Consider the following 27,065-nt stretch of genomic DNA (forward strand, 5'->3'; position numbering starts at 1 on the left):
CAGCTGCTCTGACAGGGCAGAGTTCTGGCCCATCTTCCATATTTTTAAGACAGTATGTTTTGTCCCCTTTCCTTTATATGTGCTGCTACCACTTTGGATAAAACTGCTTTCTTTTAATGATGGAGTTACTACTTATCTCTCTCTGGCCTGTAAATCCTGAAACAGCTGAAATAATTGTCTTCAAATACACTGGAAAACACACATCATTGCTTCAGCATAAAGACGAGGAAGAAAGAAAATGGTGAAAAAGCTATAAAGTAAATTGCCATTGTCATACACTTTGTGGAAGACTGTTCTTGGAATAACTTTTTTCAAATAAAGATGAGATCTATTAATGTGCTTACTAGGATGCCAGAATTATTCCAAGAAGCTAGAAGCTACATTTTTAATTTCCACATGGAGCTGCTATAAATAAATACTTTGCTCAACCGTTAGTTTTTGTGAACACTTTTTTTGTGGTGGTAATCCTGAGGCAAACACTGTGTTCCTGTGCAGAGCAAGGGAGCATAAAGCTAGCATTAGTTGATTTGAGCTCTTCAGTATAAGCTAAAGATTAGGAAGGAGGCACATAGCTGATAAACATGTATAATATTATAGATTGTTTTGCAATCTTTTGTTGACAGGATGCTGTTATTTGTAGAAACACAGCAGAAATGAAAGCAGTGAAAGTTTGCAAGTAAAGCTGTAATGAGGTTTTTACTTTCCTCTCATTTTTCCTACTTTATTAAGTAAAAATTACTGATCTTTCAGAGTAACACTAAGGCATCTTTCTGGACTGCAGCACAGTCTTGCTTATTTTGTGCACTGTTGACCAGAGCTTCCTTCCTCTGGAGCCAAGAGCTCTGCAGCCCCTGTATTGTGTTACGTAGAGCTCTTCCTGTTGATTGTGTTCTAATGCCCTTTGTTTATTCTCTTAAGATGTTTTAGAGATGTGCGTGTTCAGATTTTCCCCTTTCTTTTTGGAAAATGAGAGTCATCCCAGGATGAATCAGACCCCCAAGAACAATTTTCACTTAGTTTTAGATGACAAATCTTAAACATCAAGATAAATAGTGGAAACAAATAGTACCTTTATATTGCAAAATAAAAAGATGCCGTTAATTTTGTCTGTTTACTTCCACTTTCTTGTCACACAAAAAGACTTTGTTTGAGCCATGTTGAGTGTCATTTTGACAAAGTCTTTTCAGGATGTTATAGGCACTTGGATGGATAGACTCTTTGTTTCAAACTATAGTCAAGACTGACCCAGTGGAGCCACCTTCCTTCCTTGTTAGTTCAGAGGAAATGGCAAGTTCGTGATCTTGAACTTACGTGTTGTGTTCAGGAGCATTTTCTGCAATTACGGTTAGCCAGCAGGTGGTGCTGATCTTCATCCAAGTTTCAGAAAGCACTTCTTTTTGAGGAAAGCTGCAGTTTGTGCAGACTGCATGTTTTTCAGAGTGATAAAGTCTACTAAGGTTATTTTTGAACAGCTGTTGAACTGTCACAATGTCTCCAGGAGGCAACAAACACTGATCCCGTTTCAAATTCCTGAAGTAGCCCAGTGGCTTTTGGTTTCTGTCTGAATTGGTGAAAAAGCTTAATTTTAGATTTGGACTTTCAGGGATCAGAGCTAGAGTGGATTTTTAATATATTTTCTATCATAGAAGTGCTGGTAAGGCTTATGTGTTGTCAGGAGTTTGTCCAGTGGGTCTCCTGTACTGGAAGAATAATTGTTGGATGGGTAAAGGTGTTATTAAAGAACTTGTACTAAATCTACAACATAGATGATTTTTTGTTTTCCAAATTGCTATTGTACTTAACACAGCCTGGAAGGAAACACGAGTGCTAGCTCACCTTAATGATAATTTTTGGATTCTGTGTGAAGCTTTAGTGCTGGCTGGAGTTTGCTATTCTAGACTCAAACTACACCTAGGAATGATCTTGGCATCAGCTTAGGTGCATGTTTGTAGAATACCAAAATTCTTTATGGTGGGAAGTTTGAAGCATAAAATGGCTCTTCCATGCATAAGGACACTGAGGTTGTGAGAGAAGCATGTCCTTAAAGTAACATCTTTCAGCAGACAGAAGAGACAGGGTCTAAGGAGGTGTGGAAAAAAAATCCTTCATGCACAATCTGGCATTGGAGGGACAGTTCCCAGATGAAGTTTTCAGATGTTGCTGGTCAAACACCTCATTTCATTGTGGCTGCAGTGTTGCAGCTCGTTCTTTGGTAATTGCTTTCTGGCTAAAATTGCTTTCTCTTTTTACTGGCTTATGCTAGGTTGTATTTTGTGGGTTTTGCCAGCTTGGTAATATTGTTCGTTTTTCCCCAATAGGCTTGGATCAATGGTTGTGTTGTTTGCTGTTGCAATACAGGATGTGCTATCTCCTAAGTAATGACAGCACAGTGGTATAAACCAGGTGTTTCCCGGAAGTCAGGAGGTACAGGACACTAACACCATGTTAATAGGGAAAATTATAGCTGTTAGAGCTAGAAAACTGCACGTAAACTAATTACATTGCCAAAGAAATGTGTGATAGTTGCTTTCCCATTGTTTGTGCTTAGTTTCTGTCCTAATATTTGTATGTCTCCAGTCCTGTTACCTTTCACCCCACGAGGAGAGTATCTAAGAACAGGAACATAAAACATATTGTTCTTTTTGAACACATTTATGTATTAGCATGCTAATTCTTAAGGAGCTGAGCAGCACTGAGGTCAAAACCTAATAAATTCTGTTTTGCTGTGTATCTTCTGTAGTATGGCTTAGAATGGTGCAGATCTTGCATATATATATATATGCATATGTGTATACACACACACACAGATATATATATGTGTGTGTGTATATATATTCTACTATGAATTTGTTCCTCCTTGATCCAAAAACTTAGGCTACCTTGAAAAATCAAATTTCCTTCAGGATCTTTTCCATCATTCTTGTTACTTTTTTCACTATGTTCATTGCAGCCACACTGCCCAGAGTTGAACATCGTTTCCTGTCTCAGTGTTTGCTGTCATTCTGCATGTTCATTTTCCAGAGTGCTAATGTTTTTTTTTGTGTTTTCTGTTTCCTCCTCAAATTACTCAAGTCATATTTGCACTTTCTCTACAAATATTATTTTTCAAGTACAGCTTTCTGCTCAATTTTTCTCTGAGTAGTTTAAGATAGGTTCGTGATCCACAATCATCTGCCCAATCATGTTTTCATCAGTGTGTTAATTTCCCTTCTGCTGCAGCATTCAGTATCAACTGTTCTTTTATATTAATGTTGTTTGCAGGTGTCTACACGCTCTGGAATATCTTAAAACAATCTTCTTAGTAATGGACTGTGTTTTTCTTTTCTCTCTCTCACTGCTCTTTCTGTCTGATTGTGTGATCAAATTTGTCTGTCTTCTTTGCAAGGCATATTTTAAATTGCCTTGAACTAAGTAGGAATTATTTTCTCTTTGGCAACAGAAAAGCATTCTGTAAGGTAACAAAAATAGCTTAATAAATCATGTGATGCTTTAGTGCATGACTTGCAATTGTATTTGCACTTAATTCAGTGGACTGGAATACCAGAATTTTTGTAGGTAACTATAGAAACCTATCTGTAAGGTCAGGATTGTAAATCAAGAGGATATCCGGGATATGTCATTTGTCAGCTGGTTTAAAAACAAATCCTAACCCCTACCACAAGAAAAGGAGCAGAAAATTCTCTATCTTCTGTTCCTGTCGGTGTTGTCTCAGCACTGAGTGCTTTTTTTTCTAAGCTTACACTTGAACTTTTTATCCAGTGAGCAGAGTAACACTTGAAAGGAGCACTAGGCATAAATAGACACTTGGTAGTTGCTGTGAAAATATCTTTTTGTGCTCTGAAAATACTTCTTCTCAGTAGTAGATACAGTGCTAGGAAGCTGCATTTTTGTAACAAAAATGTTCCTAATAAAGATGTGATTCTCCCCCTTCTGTTTCTATCTTTTCATAATTCTTTTTGATATTATTTTAAAACTGATCTAAGATGCCTCTCTTCTGTCCCCTGTACCACAGTTTCAAAACAATTATCCAGTACATTGACAACCAGTTTGAAAGATACCTTCATGATGAGAGTGGTCTGAACAGGCGCCACATTATAGACAACAGAGTCCATTGCTGTTTTTACTTCATCTCTCCCTTTGGGCATGGGTAAGAAAAAAAATCTCTTGAGCCCTTGTACTTCAGGGTGTTGGGTTGTGTTCATAAGCCTGTTCATTACTTGAACTGAAATCTGAATGTTAACATTAATAGGGGCACTTTGTACATTTTCAGTTAGCCAGTGCAATTAAAATGGTCTTTGGAGATTAATGGACTCCTCTGCTTTGTTCCCTGTTTGGCATTTAATACTGTTTTGAAGCAGTCACTATTAAGTTGTTTATCACTTTGAAACAGAAGAGCTTATAGTATCCAATTTATCTCACAGTGATAATTTTAATTGCAATTCAGCCTTTACCCAGCCAAGGTGACACAGCAGTGCTCTGTCTGAATTTATTATGGAACTATTTATGTAGATATTTGAAATAAATACTGTTTAATACATTTGGTCTGTTAATTTTTTTTTTTCATTTTTTTCACCCCATTTTTTCTTCTTGGCAGGCTGAAGCCATTAGATGTAGAATTCATGAAGGCTCTTCATGGAAAAGTCAACATTGTCCCTGTGATTGCCAAGGCTGACACTCTGACCCTGAAGGAGAGAGAGAGGCTGAAGAGAAGAGTAGGTCTAACACTTGATCATGACAGCTTTGCAATCCATAAAATGTTAAAGCCAAATATAAAGTAAATTCAAACAGAAGAGGGGTGAGTGCTACTGGCCAAGGAACTAATAAACTTCAGGAGGTGTGAGGTGGGAAATTTTCACTGAAGTGTGATGTGTTTTACCAGTTACACTTGCTGAGAATCTGGCTGTTCTTGGCTTCATCTGCTTCAGTAAGAAGTAGAGAGGGTTTTTTAAAGTCTTAACAGATTTGAACCCTGTGAATTTTCACAAGTTGAAAAACTGATGCCTTGAGTATAGAGATAATTAGTACTTCTATTCTTCAGAACATTCTTGGCTTAGGTATATGGACACCACATGTATGCATGGGCTAAATATAATGAGGTGAATGCTATAATCTGAGGGAGTGGTTAGGAAACAGGTAAACAAGTCCTCATTATCTTTTGTGCTGCTGGCAAAGGTCATTCTACAAACTGAGTTTATACTAAGTCAAATGTATAATGTGGTTCCAAAGCTTTGAAAGTGTAGTTACTGTATATTGTTCTAACTTAAAACATCTTGGCTAACAGAATCTCTAATCTAGGCTAAACATCAAAATCCTGCTTTGCTGACGCAGCTTGAAGTCCTAGGGTTTTTTTAGATGTTTCTGCCATTTGGCCATCAATCTGAAACAAAATGTTTTTGTTTTGCCGCTTTGGACTAAGCAGCAAGATCAGTTTCTGGTGCTTGCAAAGGAAACCCAGCTTGGAGTAATTCCTGTTTGGTCTTTCTGGAATTCAAAGTTATTTTTTAAAACCCTTGAGTGGGAAGAAATGCAAGGCAGTTTTGTAAGTTTTGTCATGTAAGACTGCTAAGGAAACCTGCTCAGAAGAATGACTTCATGAGAGGGGAACTAATATTTTTATTTTTTTTTAAATTTCCCATGGGAAGGCTAATCTTTAGGAACACAGAACCCTCTGAGGTCAATAAAATTCAGGTTTGAAGAAGCAAAATGCTGTTTCATTGTTAAGACCATAAAATACAGTTTGTTTTTATTGCAATTCTTTTTCCTTTCAGGAAAGCACTATGTTTAACAGCTGTAATATATTATTCTAGCACCCCTTGTTGCCTGCTTTCCCGTTATTGTTTCACTTGCATTTTATCTTTAAGATCTGAGACAGGTTAAATGTGCTTTCTTGTCTTATGCAGCTACTTAAAGGCATCACACTGCCCTGCCTATCCCAGCTGTGCATTTTTTATTATCATTTGGTGGCAATTTTGTTATCTTCTGTTTTGTAAAACAGTGACAAAATGCATCAGTTTAAATGTAGTTGTGTGAATGTTACTGTTAGTTGCTTATTGGCAACACTTACTCCCAGATTTCTTTTTTTTTTTAAAAATAGTGCTTTGTGTTGGTGGGAGCTCATAATATTTTATTCAGAGTGTGAGTGCGGGGGATGTTTATACACCTGGCAAGAAAACACTGTCATGGGAATAACTGTAGTTCATACATGGTCATTCATCTTCTAATAGTGTGAAAGACTGTTTTGTTTTAAACAGCTGTTTAATAATTAAGCTCTGGTTAGACCAATTTTATTTATACTGTAGCAATCAGTTGTCATCACAACAGAGCACCAAGGAACCCAACAATGCTATGAAAAGGCTCATTAAGACCTCTTGGCCATTTGAAGTCTGGTTGTGTTTGTATTGTCAAGTTAATGTCCACTTGTATATATAATAATGACAGCACAAGCCTTTATGTAGACTTTTCAGAATGTTTTCATGATTATCTCAGGTAAAACCCTGATTTTGCAAAGACTTTGTCTACCTCAAGTGTTTCTTACTTTGTACTTGGTTCAGGTGTCAGTTGTAGGGGTAGAGTTGCAGCTCTTTAGGGACTACTGATCTAGGAAGCTTGCACAGGTAACTTTTTTCTGTTGAGATGCCCAAAATCTCCCTTAAGACTGTGGAATCTCAGCATTCATTATGCTCTCCTCTTACCACCACCCTTCCCTTAGTGAAAGTAAATCTTGTCAGATTTATGACTTAAATATTTTTAATAGCATGTCAGTTAGAAGCATTCTCTTCAGTTTTGAAGGAAGGATTGACCTGTACCACCTTTTCAAACATCCAAAGTCCTGGAATATTGGTAGCTGCTTACCCCTGCTGTGATTTCATTAGGAAAACAATGTACATGGGAATACAGAGAGTATGTTAATCTTGGACAATAAAGAAAACTGTGGGTGACTTTTAGCTTGGTGGATTTTGAATAACTTTCTCCAGTTTAATTGGATACTAAACTTGTCTTTTTGATTAAAGAAACAATAGGCACTGCCTTTTAAATTTTTATACATAACAAATGCTCGAGAATATACTTTGATATGAGCTGCATAGTTTTGATGCTGTAACTGATGAATGTTTCTCCAAAATCATAGCTTTAACTTAACTTTTCCTTAATCACTTTGATTTTTTTTTCCTGCTTCTGAATTATGTCCATGTAAATATTGTTTGTTTGGGTTTTTTCTTATTTTTAAATTTTTATTATTTACTTGCACTGATTTCTAAAAATGTCTTTGTCTGTTCTGCCATTTTGAAAAAAATCTTTAAGCCTATCTTGACACTTTGGACACTGAGTCAGGTGTGCATTTCTTAGTCTTCAAGAACTGAAATGCTTTCTGCTAATGATTTTTTTTCAAAGCATTGTTGAACTTCTTAAAGCAGAAATATATTCTGAGTTTTCTAGATGTGACAGATTAGTAAATCGATTATATATATTTTTAACTTAATACCTCTTCAATGAAATCAGAATTTATTTTTTGTAAACTTCAGGTTCTAGATGAGATTTCTGAACATGGCATTAGGATTTATCAACTCCCTGATGCAGATTCTGATGAAGATGAGGAGTTTAAAGAACAAACCAGAGTTTTAAAGGCAAGTTTCACCCCGAAGTACTCTATAGGTCTTTATTCCTTTATACTGTGTTGAAAATTCAGGATTCCATTGGATGTTGACTCTTAAATCCTTCTTATTCCAGTCACTGATTCATCAGAATTCCAAATGTAGTGTGTTGTGACTTTCTCTTTTCTCTTTTCAATGTAAGGAACTCTTCCCCTAGAATTATGATTTCCAGCCTTTTTTTCTGACTAAAACCTTCTAATGCACAAGCAAAGGGAGAGAACGTGCACATGTTATGGTTACTGTGCTAATTAACGAATTTCCTCTCTTTAGAGCAGATAATAAAGATTTTACTGAAGTCATTTCCTCTTTGTGCTGTGATACTTGCAAAGGTGCTTGAAGAATGTATCTAAAATGCTCTCTCTAGCTACTTTAATCTCTATCTGAAGTATGTTTCTGTTGGCACTTTTCCATGCATGATGTTATGTCAGATGACACATTATGCCCAAACTGTACTCCAGCAACTCCAAAGTGTTCCTAAAGCAAAGCGTCATTTCCTTTTGTGCCTCTGTTAAGACAAACTGATCCTAACAAAACCACAGGTGTCAAGGAGAGGCTGTATTGCCTTGAGTAGGATTTGTTGGTTTTCTTATGTAGAAGAATTTTAGTAGCATACCTTTGTCAACGTTTCTTTTCCTTCTCTCTTGTCTGTTAACTGAAATCTTTGTTCTTTTTTTAAAACAAACCAAACCCTCCAAAAAATATCCAGTCAAATATCAAACCAGTAATTTGCTTGCTCTGTCTCATCTAGGCTAGCATTCCCTTTGCTGTTATTGGATCCAATCAACTCATTGAGGTGAAAGGGAAAAAAATCAGAGGCCGTCTGTATCCCTGGGGAGTTGTTGAAGTTGAAAATCCAGAGCACAACGATTTCCTTAAGCTGCGCACAATGCTGGTGTGAGTAATGGCAAAATCACCCCATCTCCTGTGGTGACGTAACTGAGACAATGACTGCAGAGGTACAAGAACATGAACACCTTAATTCAAAACTGATGGGAATCCTGAGTGACTTTTTACTGGCTGTCCACCCCTCAAAGTTGGTTTTGCAGCTGTAGTCCTGGGATCTTTCCCTTAAGAAAATATTTCCTGTATTTTAGGGTAACGGTTTTTCTGCCTTACTTGAACTGATTTGATGGCTTTACATATAAATTGAAATTTTTTTAATAGTACAGGGTGTGAGGCAGAACGGGTCTTAAAATATTAATTAGTGATTGATTAAACTGACATGTATTCTAAAGGCAATGCTCAATCTTCTTGGCAGTATAAGAAAAAATCCTAGGTTAAATATGATACACTATCTCTTTATGATTTGAGCTAATGTGAATATTCTGCTTGTGTAAATGGATTTAATAGGTTATTTTTTTAATGACAGTCTGCTATTGTTGGACGTTGTTATGTATTTCTCATGTCAGTCTCTACTGGGTAGGGGTTGCCCTCTGCTGGGCACTGGTAGCAAGCGTTTTTGTCTTTTTTTTTTTTCTCTCAAAGAGTTGAAAATTGCTAGGCTATATCAGCTGTTATGTGAGCCAAGGAACTCCACCTAATTCTCAGTTACAAATTATACTGAACAGCACCCAAAAGTAAAAAAAAAGTTAAAAAATTAGGAATTAAAGTATCTTTCTAAATAACATCTTTCTTAACACTGCAAAGACTGGTATAAACAACTTCTATGAAGTAGTTACTGAACAAGAAGAGGACAGAATACTTCTTTGAAGTTTGGGTCTTTGAAGACTATTGATGGGAGGGCACTTAAGTATGAATTGAAGACCAATAAACACGAAAGCAGTGTTCTGGCTAGCTGTATGTTCTGGCTTGGTCTGCAAGGATTATTTTTCTAGTAGATGCATCCATTACATAAAACAAAAAGGAAGATAAAAGGGTGTTTTTCTTTCCTTTAACAAGAAGGGCAGTGTGTTCAATAGTCCTTTACATGTTCTAGAACACACATGCAGGACCTGCAGGAGGTGACCCAGGATTTGCACTACGAGAACTTCCGTTCGGAGAGGCTAAAACGAACTGGCAAGTAAGTATGTGTGTGCCTTTGGGCTCTGCTGCTTGTCAGGCTGATCTGTGTCCTCTGTGACACTGGGCTTCTTCCTCATAACTAATCCCACCTGTAACTAATTATTTCTCATGAGATTTTAATCTATGGAATACTGAAATTTGTATGAAATCTTCATCTTGACGAGGAGTAACGTAGCAAAGTGCTGTGCTTACATAAAGCTGTTTATGTTTCTGCATCCCTTCTGCATCTATCTGTGCTGCATCTTTTTTGATAGCAACTTATTCTTGTCCCCACTGTTGTTCCTTAGATATTCATTCAAGTATTTTGATCTTAAAGAAGGCAGGAAATGTTCTACAGAGGTTTTTTTAATTGTTGTTTTTGTACCATGTTGATCTTAAAGAAGAAAGGAAATGGCCTACACAGGTTTTTTAATGATTGGGTTTTATGGATAGTGAAGGGAGTATCTTTAATTAGAGTACATGGCAGAAAAATCCCCAGAACAGTGAAGAAATGAACTTTTAAGAAACTGAGAGTATCAGGAGCTGAAGATGGCATTTTACAAAAGGAAAGCATAGGTTTAAGAAGGTCCTAATTTTCCATCTGCAGAAGCCTGTAGGCCTTTTTTATTGTTGTTAAATTACCTGGAATATGAGCCTTGAATCTGTTCTTGGATGTTTTTACTTCTGTATCCCATATCATTAATACATTCCTTTGTTCAATAGGCCTGTTGAAGAGGAAGTGGTAGACAAGGATAGAATCCTTCAGCAGAAAGAGGCTGAGGTAAGAGGAAGCTTCTAAAATTGTTGTTCTTTAATATAAAATGCTATCTGCCAGCTCCAGTATTCTGTGTCAGCTCCTACCCACGGAGTGTAAAATGGGAGTTGTGTGAAGTTCCAGACCTCATCTGAACCTACAAGTTGCCAATGCAAAGTTTTGTTTATAGTCACTTGGACTGGTAGGTGGCATGTGGACTCTGGGTTGTAGGCAGGGTGTTTATCACTTCCAGTTTGTATGCTAATTTACCAGAAGGATAGTTGCTATTTAAGTACTGAAATGAGCCTGGTTTTGTCAGTGACATATGCTGCTTTAAACTTAGCATGTTGGGGTAGACTCATAATCTAATGTCATTTCAGATCTGCATGCAAATGTCATGTCTCTTTTCTGTGGGGTAGAAAAAGGTTCTTGAGTCCTAGAAATCCCATGATATATTCAATGTACCTGTTTTTTGCATCTTTGTCTTGCAGGAGAACTTGTAGTATTTCTGTTGTGCCAGTCAGCTTACAGATCTGGTGTTTTCAATGTCTGATTTCTTTCTCCAGGTTATTAGTAGGCCTTTCAACAACATTTTCATGCTAGAGTTCTAAAAAATGCAGAGATCTTCAGCCTAGTATTTAAATTCAAGTAGTACACTGCCAATGCTTATGACTGCTTGCATTGTGAAAAATTAAGACTTACTGCCAATTGGAAGATAGGTTTTTTTTTTTCTGTTTATCCTTCTTTAATCCAATTCAGCTTGGATCCAAGTCCATAAATGCAGGAAGGCATGATTGAACATATCTATGGATATATGCAGTGATTTGGAGTAAGAAATAAAAAACTACTGAAAGCAGCTCTGTGTGTTACTGTGGTGAAATATTCAGACTCCTGTACATGGAAATTTTTGAAATAGTTACTTTGGTCTGTGAATTTCCTTTTTCCTTTACAGAGTCCTTATTTTAAAATAGCTAACCTTGATTAGCTATTGGCTGCCCCTGGCATGTTAACATAAGTAACAAAAAAATTTCCAAAAAGGAAATGCAAAAGCAGCTGATTATCACCATAATTAGCAGTTAATAATACAAACTTCTGGAGATTAAATGAGCTGCATCTTTATTACTGTATAACTTCATTTCAGCAACATAAACACACTTGATGGCCATGCACTTATTAGAGTAAAACTTTTGCAAGTATTTTATACACAAATGGACTGCATCCTATGTACTGATGTGTGTGTGGAACAGGGGCAGACCATCAGCTGGTAGCCAGGAATGCTGCACACTTTGAAAATGTCAGGAGCATTGCTTGGAAATATTTTGTGGTTTATTCTTTTTTTTCTTAATGCTCCCAAGAATCAGGCAGTAGACTTAGGGGATTTAAGTCATAACTATTTCTCCTGTTATGGGAATGGTAGAAATTTTATGTATCTAGTGCTTAAGTAGAAACTTAAGTATCCTTGTAGAGCTACTTATCTTAAGGCTCACATCTGAAAAAACTGTTCCATAACTGTTTCCCATGGAAACTATTGATATAGCAGGCACATTATTATATACTCATCTATTCTGACCACTCTTGTGGGAATGTGTGTATGGTATTTTTATTACCTATATATGTATGTAATGGGTTTTTTATATAATATGGCTAAAGGGATAAAGTCTTGAATTCTTGGAGAACAGTCTCTGAAAGTTTCCTTTGGGAGTAATCATCTCTGAGTAATTGCTGCTGAAGTTGCAGAGGATTAGGTTAGAACTTGAAAAAACAAATAGATTTTTAACTTCTTCATTCTATTGTCCCAAAGAGATCAAGAGGCTTTGCTGAATCTTCTGTGGATAAGCTGGTATAAAATCCCTTCATCTCCGTATCATCCCTAAGGTTCAGACTGGGAAAAGTATGGGGAGGAAAGAGGCACAGAGGAAATGGGCTTGCATTCCATGGCCTTTGCAGAGAAAACAAATATTCATTTCCCCTCCTGCTTTGCATTCCCATCAGTAACGGTGCTTGAAGTTCTATTTACAGTTTTGTGAGGTTTATATAACCTTGGAAAGAATGAATGCTTGGGCTGGTGCCAAGATCATCTTCATCTAGGCATCACTTTTGCTAAATTATCTTCTATTATGCCAAAGGATGTGGTCCCCAGTTCAGCAATTTGCAATTGCTAATATGTTATTTTTGATTTATTGCTCATTTGCAAGTGATGCCCTCTTTTTCTGAGCTGAGAAGTGAAAATAACAGTAAAAGTATCATTTCCTTACTACAGATGTGCTGCAGTTCAGATTATTTTGAAGCTGTGGATGCAAGCTTAGTCTGTGGTGTTGTGCCATACTCTTCCTACTCTGAAAATATTTCATAATAAAAACCTTTCAAAGTTCTGAGAGGCAGTGCTTCCATAAAAATGTTAGAGGTTGTGATTACATAAACCAGCAAGGAACAAACTTCCTCTGATTTTTCCCAGTGAGCTACCCTGAGGCTCTGGGCAAATTCCTTTGCTCTGCTGTCTTCGGTTGAGTTGGTCAGCAGTAGAGTGAAGATACTGGAATTAATTGCAATATTGAAGTTGTTTTCCCTCTGTCCTTCAACTTTCTGAGTATGTTTAGCCTTCTGTCAGATGATCTGAAGAACCTGGTTTAATATGAGAGTTTTTGGGGGCTGCCAGGCCAGGTCCAGCAGCAGCTTTGCGGGGGGGGGGGTGTGTGTGTGATGACCCCTTCTGTGTGCAGGTAACTGCCTGGTGGTGCAGATGTTTGTGTGCTTCCTTGAAAGACAAAATGACAACTTTTATGCTGAGAGACAATATGGCAGCTGCTGAAGGCCTGTGGATATAAAAACTGCTGTAAGGTCTGGCTTGTGTTGCTGCCCTGGTGCAGGAGGAAGGAGCTTTATGCAGAATACTTGATGCAGAACCTTTCTCTGTTCTCCTGGGAGAACATCGTGAGAAAACCCTTAGTAAGCAATCTTTGAAGGAAAAGTGCTTGTTGCTCATGTAGTGGCTGTAGTGACTTGTGCTATTTATAATGTCACTGTGTCCTGTGAAAGGCAGTTATCTTGATGGCAGCCCCTTTTCCAGTATAATAACTTTGTCAAGAGTATTTTTCTTGTCTTCATCTAACAAAATTAGTTGTACTCTTTGGTATTAGAAGTATTTTTAACCAAAGGCAACTGTCATGGGAACCTAGTAATGTACTAGAAAATCCACTACAGTTCTCTGTCTTTCCATATTCTTGCAGCCTCTTCCCTTATGAGCTCTGTTATGTAAAGGTGTGGGCAGAAATATATTTGGTGTGGGGAGGGGAAGTGTGTCAGTCAAAAGTCCATGTTATTTTTTGAACATTTCCTCTGATATCTGTAGAGCTGTCACTGAAAAGCCTTTTTCAGACACAGATGCTGATATGACATCAATTTCAGTCTTCTGTGTGAATAATTGTTCCTGTCTTTGCAGTAGGTCTAGTAAGGTAAAGACACATGAGTTGGTTTTAGCTTGTCTTGTAATGTCTGGATTGGTTCCTATGTCCTGGGCTCTACTTGAGGAGGAGTTGTGGGAGAAACCCACTCCAAGTTATCACTCTGAGTCAGTACAGCTTGATTCTTCTTTTTCAATTTTAATTTTACAGTTGAGCTGAGAGGAGGATTCCTACTATGCAAGTGATTTTCTCTCAAGATATTTGTGTGCAGTCTCCCTGAGCTCAGTTATTACATCTAACTTTAGCCCTGTAGTTCTGCAGCCAGGTTTTAGTGTGTGGTACCTGTCATTACACAGAGGTTTTGTGCTAGGAATCCTGTTCTGAAACTGATAGCTGAGAGCTGGTGTAGAGCTCTTCAGAAGCCACAATTTTACAGCAGCAAGCAACCATTCTGGATTATTTGGATATCAAATGCTCAGCAAGAAACAAAACCCAAACTGCTGATACAGCCCAGGATGCAGTAAAAGAGACAGGTGTGCTTGAGTACCTTTTTAATTTTATTTTTTGGCCATCTTTCCTTATGCAAAGGAAACTTCCATGTTGATTTAGACCCATTAACGGCTATAATAGACAAAAAAAATCCCCATTTTTTTTAACAGGCTTTGTGTTTAAAAGTTTTTCTGGGCAATTATGCTAAAATAGCTTCAGAAACTTACCATTATTTGTTTAATGGAGGAGACTAATGTTCCACAAGTAGATCTCAAAAACACCACATGAAAATGGAAAAGGAAAATATTCTTACAATCGTGGTGTTAGAGCAGAGTGGGTGTCCTACTGCTTTTTTCCTACCTTACATTTGAGTCATCAGCAGCATCTGATTTCCTTCATGGTGTGGGCAAATCTTTATCAATTAACATCAAGAAAATTCATCAGTACATACAAGTCTTAAAATATGGTGTTGGCTAATAGCAGAATGCTGTGTTTGAGCAATAACCATAATACATGTGCAGCAGCATCTTCCCCTGTGATTACTGAATGGCTTCTATTTTGGGATTGTTTCATGGCTCAGCTTGGAGTGCTCTTGGGAAAGCTCAAGTAGGCAAGCTTCCAAAAAGCTGCTTTTATTCTGATGGTAAAGCTGCAGAGAGACAGTTCAAAAGACCAGGTGTCTTATGTTTTTACAAGCTGATCTTTGAAACTTCTCTCTTGATCCATGGAATCAATGCAGCACCCATTTCTGAGACTCTCTGGTTTTTTTTTTTTTACTCAATTCTGCAGCATAATGCCATCTTTTTGAGCAGAGGCTTTTAGCTTAAAGATGTAGATGGGCATATAATAAACATTTCAAGAGTTGGCTGTCTTGTACTGTTCCTGTGTGAGTCTGTCAGAATGTGTCTGTGCTGCAGTCACAGGCACCTGAATTAGCCTCTAATGAGCCTGGTGGTGCTGCAGCAAGAGGACTGGTACCAGTATAAACCAGCTGGGTTTAGGCAATCTCATGTTGCTGGCTATGCTGCAGGCTCTGCACTTTGGCTTCTTACTTTTGCCCAAACCTGTATCTGAGGTCAGGCAAGAACAAGTGGTATAGGCACCTGCAGTTAATTTTTCCCACTTCTGTGATGTTTGTTTCAGGTTTTTTTTTTTTTGTTTGTTTGTTTGGTTGTTTTTTTTTAAGTGAACAGCTCAACAGCACATGCATAGTCAATTGATCATAGATTCTTCTTTATCAAATCTGATGGATTTGATAGCTAAGGTGGTTGACTGGATGCAAATACAGTATGTATTGTTAAAACATAGCAGTGATTTTTGAGTTGAAGTTTCTCCCCTCACCCCTGAAAATAAATGAGAGCAATTCTCTAAATACTTCTTCCTAAAGAGGAAAAAATCTGGGTATATTGAAAGCAACATGATTATTCTTAGAAAAATGAAAACTTGCTATAGAAGCCTCAGATTATTACATGATCTCCAGTTTGAGATGAACTCGTATTTTATACAATGTGCACTGAAATTGAAGCCTATTTATTTTCCAGTTTGTAAGATAGGGCACTTGCAATTCTGTATGTGAACCTTCCCCACCTGTGTCTGAAAGTAAATACCTTGTCATTAGTAAACCAAACTAGATGTATTTGTATATACATTTTGAAAAACCATATTAGATTTTTCACTCTTTCTTAGGAAAATTTATTTAATTTAATGTTGTTATTTTTTTGAAGGAAAAGAAAGCCTTACATGTAACTGGCCTTTTATGAGATGGAAATCAGTTTATAAGTGTCATAAGCAAATGGCTTCAAGAAAACAATTTTCAGGAAAGACTGTTTAGATGTAAAAATATTAGTGCTTAATATGTTTAGTCTGTCTTCCCAAATTTTATAAACCTCTTTCTGTTTGGCTTTGTTAGCAGTTCTTAAATTCTGTCTGCACCTTTGACTGTTAAATTTTTAATGACAGTGTCTAATTAGTCTGCTTGCATAAGCAGAGTATCTCCATAGGCACAAAAAGGGCATATTTTCTCTATCATAGATTAAATGTTGATTCACAGGTCTGCAAGCTTCAAAAGATTTGGATTTTATTACTTTATTTTCATTATAAGTATTACAAATCAGTGGAAGTTTTTAGTGTAATGAATCTGAGACGGGAAAACCAAAATATTAAATCATGTGAATTAATGTAACATTTCCAATTTATAGAGGGGCAAATTGGATCTGTGTTCTGTAACAGAAGAAAAGGATTTAAAGTCTCCTAGATTTTGGATTCCTCACTAAATTGTTTTAAACGTGTGGATATTTTTTTCTTACAGCTGCGCCGCATGCAAGAGATGATTGCACAGATGCAAGCCCAAATGAGGATGAAGCCTGGTGATGATTAAGAGACCTAATATGTAGGTCCATCAGGTAAGACTTTTCTGACTTGTTTACTCCTCTTTCATAAGATTTTCACAATGATTGGCTTTAATTTTGCACTTTGGACTTGCTTTTGCAGTACTTAGAAATTGAGTAGAGTAGAAAAAGGTCTATGCAGATGTCTCATTTCCAGCTGTTTTTAAGACTTGTAAATGCTTATTTCAGTGCTTTGGTTTTGGATCATTTGGCTTTGTTGCTGTTAGCAAAAGCTTCTCAGAAAATTAATTTGACTCTGTATAAACAAAAGTTAGGGTGTTTTGAGTTAGGTTGCTGAGTTTACAGCAGTTTTTGTTTTGTTTTGTTTTTTTCTGAAAGAGGCAAACAGAATTTTAGACAAACTGGCTATTTGTACTGAGTAGAGACTCTCTTGATGCCCTCTGTGATATCCTAGGTAGAATCAAATTGAGTCAAGAAAAAAATTTTTGTAGAAATTTTTCATACTTTTGTTTAGAATGCAGTTCTTCTGGCATAATTTTTCTTTTAAATGCAAGAATGAATAGCAGAAGGATATGAACAGTCCTGTTGCTTAATACTTCAATTTAATACTCTCGTTGTGTTTGCTGGTCTTCTGGAATGTAAAGCTTGAATAAAATGGATTATATTATCCCTTATGACCTTGTGGCAGTTGCCAACATTCCAAGCCTAAAATAAGGAGATTTTTTTGTTGCCTTTATTTGAACCTTCAGTCTTCCTGTTTATATTAATAAATAAATAAATAAATTTTAAAAAGAGAGAGAAAAAGTCTCCTAAGGAGTAAACTTGTTCACTGGATTCCTATTTAAGCAGATGTTGATGGTTTTACTGGTATGTGCACTGTGTGATCTTTGAGTGAAGTAGTTAAGAGGAAAAAATAATTCAGACAGGTTTTTTACTGTCACAATCCCAAGTCTTGCAGATAGAGGAGTCTTCACATCATGTCTTCCAACTTCCATACTAAGATATGTTTTCCCAGAGCTGGAAATCCAAACACTGAGCTTTGTGGCTGACCATCCAGTGTATGTGATAGCAGTGTCTGACACACAGCTCTCACTTCCCCAGACAGGAGCTGGTAACTGTGCAGCCTGTTCAATATTTTAGTTTGAACTGAAGGTCCCAAGTGTTTATCATACAGCCAAACTCTGACTGCTTGTGAAAATGACTGTTTGATTCAGGAAACCTTATGTACTGTAAGTGATTACTGTTTTTTAAGGAAAAGGAGCTCAATTCTTTCTGCAGCTTGCAGATCACATTTTATCACGAGGTATCCTTTAAAATTATACACAGTAAGAAAAAAAATCACCTTAAATCTAACAGGCTTGTCCACAGTTGTTTCTTCCAGAGCATAGGATGGTAAATTATAAAATATATATTCAAAGCTTCAGTTTCTAGATAGTGGATTTGCTGTGAAATCAGTGTCTGAGAACTAATAGGATGCAGTATACCCACTGCAGTTATCCAGTCACGGCACCAGAATTCCCTGTGTTTCACAACTTCTGCCAGTCCTGGATATGATATTTATAAAAACAAATCAGGGCATGGTTTGTCCCAGGCTGAATTTGCATCCATGGAGACCTAAGTAAACAGAGCTAGGAGCATGCTGTGTCCAACTTAAAAGTTATTTTGTAGCTACTTTATGTTGCTAATCTGGAATACCTCTTGAACCACTGAATTTGTTAAGCAGGAGAGCTTTGCAGGTTTAACTAAGTATCCTCATGATCCTGTTGTGATTTAGTTTGAACAAAGTCTTAGGAAAGTTATTTGGTCTGAAATATTGGATGTGTACAAATTTGAAAAGAATTAGAAGGGGATCTTCATGTGTGGAGGTCCTGCAGTTTCTTTGGAATCTGCTAAACTGCATTTCTGCAGATGCTACAGAAATATTGTTTGATAGACTGCTTTCAGGAAAGAGTTTTGAACTTTTTTGTTAACCTTGCAATGTTGATTGATAGACTTAACATAATTTGTTGGCAGAATGGCAACGGCAGAACCTGAGTGTTCTGTAGGATCCTGTCAGCATGTTGGAGTGAAAACTCACCTAGAACTTAGCCCTGGGGAAGTTTCTCTCATGGTAACCAACTTGCACTTAAGAAGGAGTGACTGTTTCAACCTCCAGCATCAGATACATTTAGTTTATTTTACTGAACAAACTCCCGGAGAAACCAGGGAATGTGTAATTAACACGGTAGTTAGGAGAACCATCAGCCAACAAATTTAAATACAGTTGATATCGAGCTTTTTGTGTTATGGCAGCTTATCTTGAGTAACTCCCAGGTTTTAGTTTTATGAAAACTTGGAAGGGTCAGCTCTGCCACTGAAACCACAGCCTCTCCTTCAGTTGCTCTTTTGCACCCTTTGTGCTGAGAAAAATACATAACCTTATAGATAACTTATATGAAAATCAACATTTTCACTATCTTTATTTTGAATACATCATTATTTACTAATTTTCTTCAAAAGTCCCTTAAATATTTTTCCCCTTCATAAAGCAGAGATATGAAGATATTTTTGGAAAGCATGTTGTAAATATCTTTGTAGATGTGAGCTGGAGTGTAAACAGTAGGATATTGAAATACAATACCCAGATAGGTGAATTACCCACTTAAGAGTTTCAGATGTATTTCAGCATGGGGAGAAGAGTGCTGAATGTTTTGGAGGTTTCTGGAAAGAGTCTGGTATTGCATAATGGTTAAGAATTCAGATCCTTGCCAAAAATACTGGCGAGTCTGTATTACAAAGTGGTACACAAATGGCACAACTGGAAGGTCTGGTTTGCCTAATCCCCTGTGAATTTTTAAGATTTTATGGAAGGAGCAGTGAGAGAATTAACTTCAAGCAGTTTCCTTTTCTAGGCTAGAGTAGGGGAAGCATAAGGGGAGTGACAAAGGTAAAGATTATACACAGGGAATATGCTCAAAGTTTCCAAAGAGAATGGGCAGATTTCTTGCTGTGGAGCAGTGGAAACCTAAAGTGTAATGACAACCAGCACTGGTGGAGACTGGGTTAGAAGTAGGAGAGGAAAATGATTTTTGGAAACAGTAGTGACCATTGTGCCAACTGCAGTTTTTGGCAAAAGTCTTTGAGTACAGACTTGTTCTACATGGTGGTGATTAAGAGCAGCCCTAAAAAAAGTGTGTTAAACTTTACTTTTGTCTGTTCCCTCCAGACATTTCATAGCTTCTGTGTACAAACAGTGCATGTGGAGATTATGGTAGCAGCCCATGTGAAGCATGGTAAAGGCTTCAAGACAAGCTTGATTTTTCAGATGTTTTTTCTTTTAAAATGCAAGATGCTATGTAAGGTGTAGGAACTTCTTATATTTGACAGTTCAAATGAAGGATTGAAGAGGAAGGAGGTGGAAGAGTGGAATAACTTACCAAAAATGAGAACAGATTTAGATTTATTTGGATACTTCAATACAAAATGCTTTTGAAACAAGCCTGCAGTAATTCCAACAGCAAATTTACTTGTTTCTCAAACAGTCCATTGCAGATAGCAACTACTATGAAAAACTGGAATTATTTTTTCAAATGACATGGTTATTGGTGGGTGTTTCTTCCTTTTCCTTCTCTGTTTCTGCAAGTGTACCTCTTTGCAATCTATTTTCCTCTTGTTATTTTTATAAATCTGGATTGTCTGTCTTCCACTCAGCCTCAAGATTGTACTGGGACAAATTAGGAACAGAGGCCAAGCTGTGGAAAACAAAAATAGCCAGCTGGAAATGTAGTTATGGTTAGGGAAATGTGTTCAGAAAATAAAAAAACCAAGCATCTTGCACTTAAAATATCTGTAGGACGTTGAAAATTCTTTCAGGACGGCTCATGATTTCCACAATTATTTTGAAGTGTCCTGAGCTCACTGACATTGTTCTGATTCTTGATAAGAACTGTACTAAAGGAACCAAACAACTAGTGCTTTCTACCAAAGAATTGACATCATTTAACAGAACAACACAAAGCATTGTCATAGCAACCAGCCTTTTAAAAGGATGCTGCTGAATGCTGAATTGATCTGATGAGAAGTGTCATTTGAGGAAGTAAAGATCATGTTGTAGTTTTTGGCAGCTGAAATTGAGAGCCTAGAGAATGTGAAGCTTGGGCAAATGTGCCACATTTGGAACAACTGCCTGGCACTGCCAGTGGATGTTTCTTTGGCTAGAAAATAAACAAGAGGAGCACCATCGTTCTCCAGCTCTTTGCAGTTTTTCTGACTGGAGTTGTTCATCAAACATGGACAGACTGGCACAAGCTTTTGTTTTCCTTAGAGATTAACCTTCTGATAGAAATTGTTGGTTTTTTCTTTGCTGCTGTACAAGTGAAGTGCTGAACTTGTGTGGCTCCATAGGACCTTGAAATTAACTTGTACAGAAAGATCTTAGAGCCACCTTGTTGCTGGTGTTGACCAGTGCTTGTGTGTAATGGGCCAAAAGCCAGGTGGCAGAGTTGTGTTGTGTTTTTTGGACCTTGATGCATAGAAAAATACTGCTTTCATTTGAATTTGTTCATCCAAAAGTATCTTGCATCTCCCTGTTAGTCCATACTGCTCTCAGTTGGTGAAACAGTCACGTTCCTGGGCTCCAAGCAGAGCATAAAAACCAATGTACTTGGATTGTGACCTTGGCCTTTGTCAGAAAAAAAGTTTTTCTGATAGGGAAAAGGTAGTACTTTTAAAAAACTGTATTCTTGAAATAGTTGTGCTGAAGAAATATGTGCCACTAGTATGATACAGAAGTCACTAATATGATTACAGAAGCCTAAAGCATGTCCTGGTTACAGACAGGAGGTCTGTAACCTCCTGTACATAAATACTTTCCGTCTTCTGGCTCTTAAAGCATCTTGCTTGGATTTTTATCTGTCTGCATTTTCTGTATACAAAATCTCCAGGAGTTTGTTCTGTGAGGAAAATTCTCTTCCAGAAATAGCAGGGTGTAATTTCTGACACTGTAGGATTTATGCATCTTGAAATGCACATTCCAACGTGAGACCTGTTTCCAGAACTGCCACGCTTATAGGGGAGAGAGAAACAAAACCACTATTTTTCAGACATACAAGCTTTCCAAGGAGTGACACAATGTTAGTAAAACATAAAGTTAAAAAGACTGAAACACCCAACAGCAAGTTTTTCTGGTATTTTCACACAATTGTCCAAACTGCATATAAAAAAAATTGTAAATTTACATTAAAAAAAATGTAGATGAACTAATACAAATCCAATTTTTGCCATAAGATCCCAGAGAATACAACATAGATTGCAAAATTTCTCATGGGTCACTGCAGAAGTCTTGTTCTGTGGGGAAATGTCAGGGGTGAGTGGAAATATATTTATTTGCTTTTCAGTAATGTGTTGATGCCTTGGGAAAGGTGAAATCTGCAGTGCAGCAGCTCCAGTGGCACTTTGCACTCTTCCTCTGAGAGGTTTGATTACCCAGGAGTGACACAATTGACATATTCCACCTCTTCCTCTATCTCAGGGGCACACTGCTGCATCCAGTACAGATGCTGGGTGCATATGGGTTGCAAGGAGTGAGGGGAGGTGCTTGCTGCCAGAATTTCTAGCAGAGCTGAGGAGTGGAGTACACAGATCTAGATCTATGCCAAAGCCTGCCAAGGTTGAGGGACCTGAAAATGCTTCAGGGCACTGGTTGCAAAATAAACATTTTTGGAAGAACGTTTCTTAGAGATGTTCTAGAGCTTGGAGCTTGGTATGTCTTGGTGTGACTCAGGGAATATTAATATATGAGCATATTTCATTAACTTAAACATTGGAAAGAACTTTAAAGACCAGTTTTGTAACTTAGTATGTACTTGACATTGCTATGGGGAAGTGTAAGTGTTGCTGCAGATTAGCAAGAGGAAAGGGGATGAACTTGTAACAATGGAGTCAACAGAAGGTGACTGCAACATCAGAAATCCTTTATATTAGGGATGTGAATGACAAAATGTGTCAGAACTGGCTAACATCAGGACATTGGTGTCATTCAGCACTTTTTTTCTTTGGGAAGATGCCATTTCTCAAAGCTTTTGGTAATGATTGGACATTCAAAGAGCTGTAGCTGCAGCAGAAAATAAATGCTATTTGGAGAAAAAGAATTTAGGTCAGTGAGAAAATGTAACTGCTTATAAAACAAATTTCTCTCATTAGGAATTCAGAAGTGTACATGGAGAGATGTCAAGTTGTCCTGCATTATAATGGTGTTCTGGGAAGCAGCTGAGGGGGAGGCAAACCCATTCCTTCCCAAGGTGTCTGAAACCTTTACAAATGTAGGATTGAGCTATCAGACCATGGGCACTGGGGACAGGTATATGTAGTGCTAGCTACAATACTAACAGAGCAATTTTTCTTTTAGTGGCACACTGTAGAAATGTATTTCTGAAATAATGGTATGAATTCACATTGCAGACATTTATTATAGCTAGGAATTGGTGAAAGAATAAGGTTAGTCTAATACAACTGGAGATTCAATTTGTAAAGAACAGTATCACCATAATGTAATATAAAATACTGTCTCATAAGGAGATCAGGAAGAGCAGTGAAATAAATCCACACTGAAAATGCACAAACATAATATATGAGTATATAATGAGTATATAAAATGCAGATATTGTGTTGCTAGTGCTGGTAACAGCAGTGCAGAGCTGTTCTTATAACCAGAGCCTTCATGTTTATTGCAAATTCCAGTCTCTTTGCAAGTCTGAAATATCAGCTATGGTCTCTTCTTGAGGTATTTTCTGTAACAGATTAGAGTTAGGCAAGCAAGGACATAATTTCTCTTTCATACTTGAAGCAGCAGTGTAGCAGAATAGGTTATTTTGAATGTGAATATTGAATCTGGTCAGCAATGAATGGATTCTGCCTTTGAAACCTTAAAACTGTCTTGCTTGTTCTGCTTGTTATGGGAAGTGATGGTCTCCTGAAAATGTTAAGTAATTGTGGTATGGAAACAATTCCCACTGGGAAGATGGTGAAGAACAAAGGACCCTGTGGTCAGCTTTTCCTTGCTGTTATCCCAGCTGAGCTCAGCTGGTAAGGTCTGGGTGAGTGTTGCACTGCACTTCACAAGTGCATTGACACAATAGTGGTTTCTAGGATAATTCTTTCCACCATCCAGATGAATGTTTAAGTTAAGCTATCTTCTTCTTGTCAGGAATGAGTATTTTTGGCACTGGAGAATTTGAGGTGTCTCCTGAGTTTTAAATCTGACACGGCTTCTTAAGAAGGGCCCAGTTTTCAGGGAAAGCTGGAATTCTGTTCTCTTTGTAGCAACCTTCTCAGCTGGCAAGTAGCTACAGAGACATCCAAACCTGGTATTTATTTTTGAAATTACAGATCATTGTCCTTCAGCCACATGAATACTGCTGTATGAATGCTTGGAAGAATTTTGTTTGTTTCCTGTTTTACCTAAGCAGTGTCATAAGAGTTGTTTGTGCATGACATCAAGCTTGCTGCTTACTTTTAACCCTGTTCAGAGAAGTGGTTTTCACTTGCCTCACCAGCAGCAGTGCAGGCTGTGCCTGAAGTTGGTTTTTTGTGTGTGTTTCTGTTGAGATGAGCTGTAAAGCAGTTCTGGTATTCATGTAGAAAGGGAGGTATGGGTGTGGTGCAGGTGCTGAAGGAGGTATGTAACTAAAAATAGATTCTCATTTATGTCTAATAAGATATTTGTAATAAATACTTGGGGCTAAACTGCACCTGACTCAGCTGCTGTCGTTCTAATGCTGGTCCCTGTGATGCAGGAACTGAAATGTCCCATTCCCTGGATTGCTTGCTTTGCTTGGAGGGCCTCTCACTGCCCCAAATGCTATGATGGTGCTGGGTGTTTGTTCTTTCTAATGTTTTTTGTTCTCCACTTCTGTTCCAGCAGTATACACTTCTCTAAGTGGATGGGTGCTCTCTTTTCTTTGACCGAATGGTAACGTTCAAATAGAAAATGTGGAAGCCGCAGACCAAGACCTGCGTTAAAACAAACACAAAGTCTGAAGGTTGTGTTGTAAACTGGCTTGTTTTATATATTCAATGTTAATCAAGTTATATTGTATCTTTTTTTATTCTTTCGGTAACACTGTCTTCATACTTATAAATGTGGTTTTATTAGCCTTCCTATACCCTTTTATACCAAAACTGATAGGTACACTGTTTGGACTAGTCATTGTGATCAAGGAGTTAATTGTGGTTACGTTATTCTGAAGTTTTGTGATTAAAACTAAAAGACATTGTGGCCTGTTTACAGTAAACTTATGTGTGTTTGCACAGTATCATCACTTTCACTTGCAATTTTAAGTCATCCTGTATCGTATCAGTTTTTCATAACTCTCTTTGTGCTTTGGTTACTTTTGAAGCTTCATCTCTGGTGATTTATACTTGTGTGATGTTTGAGAAAATGTACATGACACTGATTCACCAGTGATGCAAGCAAAGAAGCTGACTTCTCTAAATCATCGTGCCTTAACATACCACAAACACGTTAACAACTTCTCTGGATGCCTCTGAAGATTTCTCTTCAGGTCTCAAGTATTGATTGCAAGAATTTCTGTCCAGGCATTTTTATCTGTCAGCTGAGTGGTGGCATGTACTGAACTTTTTAAGTACCGTAACACTTAATTTTCATGGAAGTTTTGTAATAAACTGTATGAATGTGGAAAATGTTGAATTTTGGGGTGGTTTTTTGATGATTTTTTTTTTCCCCATTTTGGCTTTTTTAAGCTAATCTATCAAATGTTGTAATGGTGTCATCTACTGTGCATGTTCAAAGGAATCATGATATTTACCCTGGGAAATGAAGGCTTTTTCTAGGATTTGTCTATATACAAACTGCTTTGATTGCATTTCAGCACAATTTTAAAAGTTAGATAGCAAGAGTTTGCATCCACCTTGTTCAGTAGGCACCTTCTGACATCTTTTAGTTGAGTAAATACTTTGGAAACTGATCACACACCTTAGTTTATCAACTCATGAATGTTGCAGTTTCCTCTATGTCGTTACTGAGTGCTACCTCTGCATGCTTTTGTAGTCTTGCTTGTACAGAAGTGAAAATTATTTTGCAAATGTGGGACTGAGACACTTTGTCTTCTGTGCTAATTGGGGTGTCTTTCATGTAATGATTAACCCCAGATTTGCAGTCTAGCAATGAGTGTTTAATCAGGGTAGGATTAACAAATGACTTGCTTTACAGGGATGCGGATTTGGCTTGTGTTATTGTGTTGGGAGTTGAACTGCATAAAGTGGATGTAACATTGTTTTCTCAGAGGCTGCTATAATGAAGTTGAAAGAAGTGGAGTGAGAGATGTGTTCATACAAAGTATCTTCAGGTTTTTGAAGATGGTAATTGTATTGTAAGCACCTCTGTGAGAGGGCCAAGGTGAGAGATTTAACGGTAAACATTTTCTCATTCGTTGTGTGCCATCATGTGCACCTTTCTTCTTGGTTTTCTTCTAGAATTTTGCATCACGTTTTTCAACCTTCTTAAGATTATGTTGTCCATTTGTGCTTGTGGAAGTCAAGACAGCCACACCCCTCTTGGGAAAGCAAGCCTTTGGGTACATACATGAGTGATGTACAGGATTAGCTCTCTGAATAAAGGTAGCACAAAGGGTTCCTCTTTCAGAGAAAACTAGGACAATAGGGAAGCAGGCTCTCAAAAGCATTTAGTCATTAACCTTAAAAATGGAGCTTCCCCACCTGTTTTCAAAGCAAGGCACCTGAAGTCACTGTTCAGTCCTTGGATGTGAAGCCTCAGTGAACAGGTTTTCATTAGCAGATACTGATATGGATTGATAGACTCTGCCTCCTCTGGCTTGTGAATTCCATTTGGAGATTTTCGGTGCAAAATGTGAAATGTATTTGGATAATAGTCTGTAGTATTGCTGTACTGCTACCATACCTGACTGCTTTCCTCTCAGTGTAGCTTAATTTTTATGTCTCCTACCACTTGTTTGATGTTGTCTGGTACTCATCTTCAGCTACATTTGAACTTGGTTTTGCTAAAATATTTCACAGCTTAGCTGGGGAACATTTATTTGGTAAGCCAAGTCTTTGCTACTGTGAAGATCTCTGCAGATCTCTTTACTCTGGGTAAAGCCTCTTTTCTGACCTTGCCTTTCCACTCCTGCCTGTCAGCAGTGCTGGGGCCATGGAAGACAAGTTGTTTTTTCTGAATTCCACCCTGGCTCTCTCTGGGCACTGGGACAAAGTGCCCACATGTCATTAGTTTAACAACTGTTCAGCAGGATCAAGTGGTTGCAGTCTTTTTGGTCTTCATTATATTTAAAAATTCTGGCAGATGATAAAACAGCATATGGCTTGGTTGATTGGCTTGTTGGTGCCTTTAATTGTCAAATAGAGTCTGTAATGGTCTGTGGCTCTCTAGCATTTAAAACCAAGCAAATAC

At 37.6% G+C, this 27,065-nt stretch overlaps 1 protein-coding gene across 3 annotated transcripts in view; it reads left to right on the forward strand.

Annotated features, from left to right (window-relative positions):
* The window catches only part of LOC139804906 (septin-2), a 34,654-nt gene extending 9,333 nt beyond the window's left edge, over window positions 1-25,321 (forward strand). For 2 of the 3 annotated variants that reach the window (XM_071762701.1, XM_071762703.1), the window contains 8 exons: window positions 4,013-4,147; window positions 4,595-4,712; window positions 7,521-7,622; window positions 8,398-8,543; window positions 9,586-9,669; window positions 10,374-10,431; window positions 16,603-16,696; window positions 24,543-25,321. In XM_071762701.1, the coding sequence (XP_071618802.1) occupies window positions 4,013-4,147; window positions 4,595-4,712; window positions 7,521-7,622; window positions 8,398-8,543; window positions 9,586-9,669; window positions 10,374-10,431; window positions 16,603-16,671 (712 nt within the window). In that variant the 3' untranslated portion in view covers window positions 16,672-16,696; window positions 24,543-25,321. Of the gene's footprint in view, window positions 1-4,012; window positions 4,148-4,594; window positions 4,713-7,520; window positions 7,623-8,397; window positions 8,544-9,585; window positions 9,670-10,373; window positions 10,432-16,602; window positions 16,697-24,539 lie in introns of all 3 variants that reach the window. The other variant, XM_071762702.1, reaches the window with a different exon arrangement.
* The last annotated feature ends 1,744 nt before the right edge of the window (window positions 25,322-27,065 follow it).

Source organism: Heliangelus exortis, chromosome 19 (genome assembly GCF_036169615.1).
Source record: "Heliangelus exortis chromosome 19, bHelExo1.hap1, whole genome shotgun sequence".
Lineage (NCBI taxonomy): Eukaryota > Metazoa > Chordata > Aves > Apodiformes > Trochilidae > Heliangelus > Heliangelus exortis.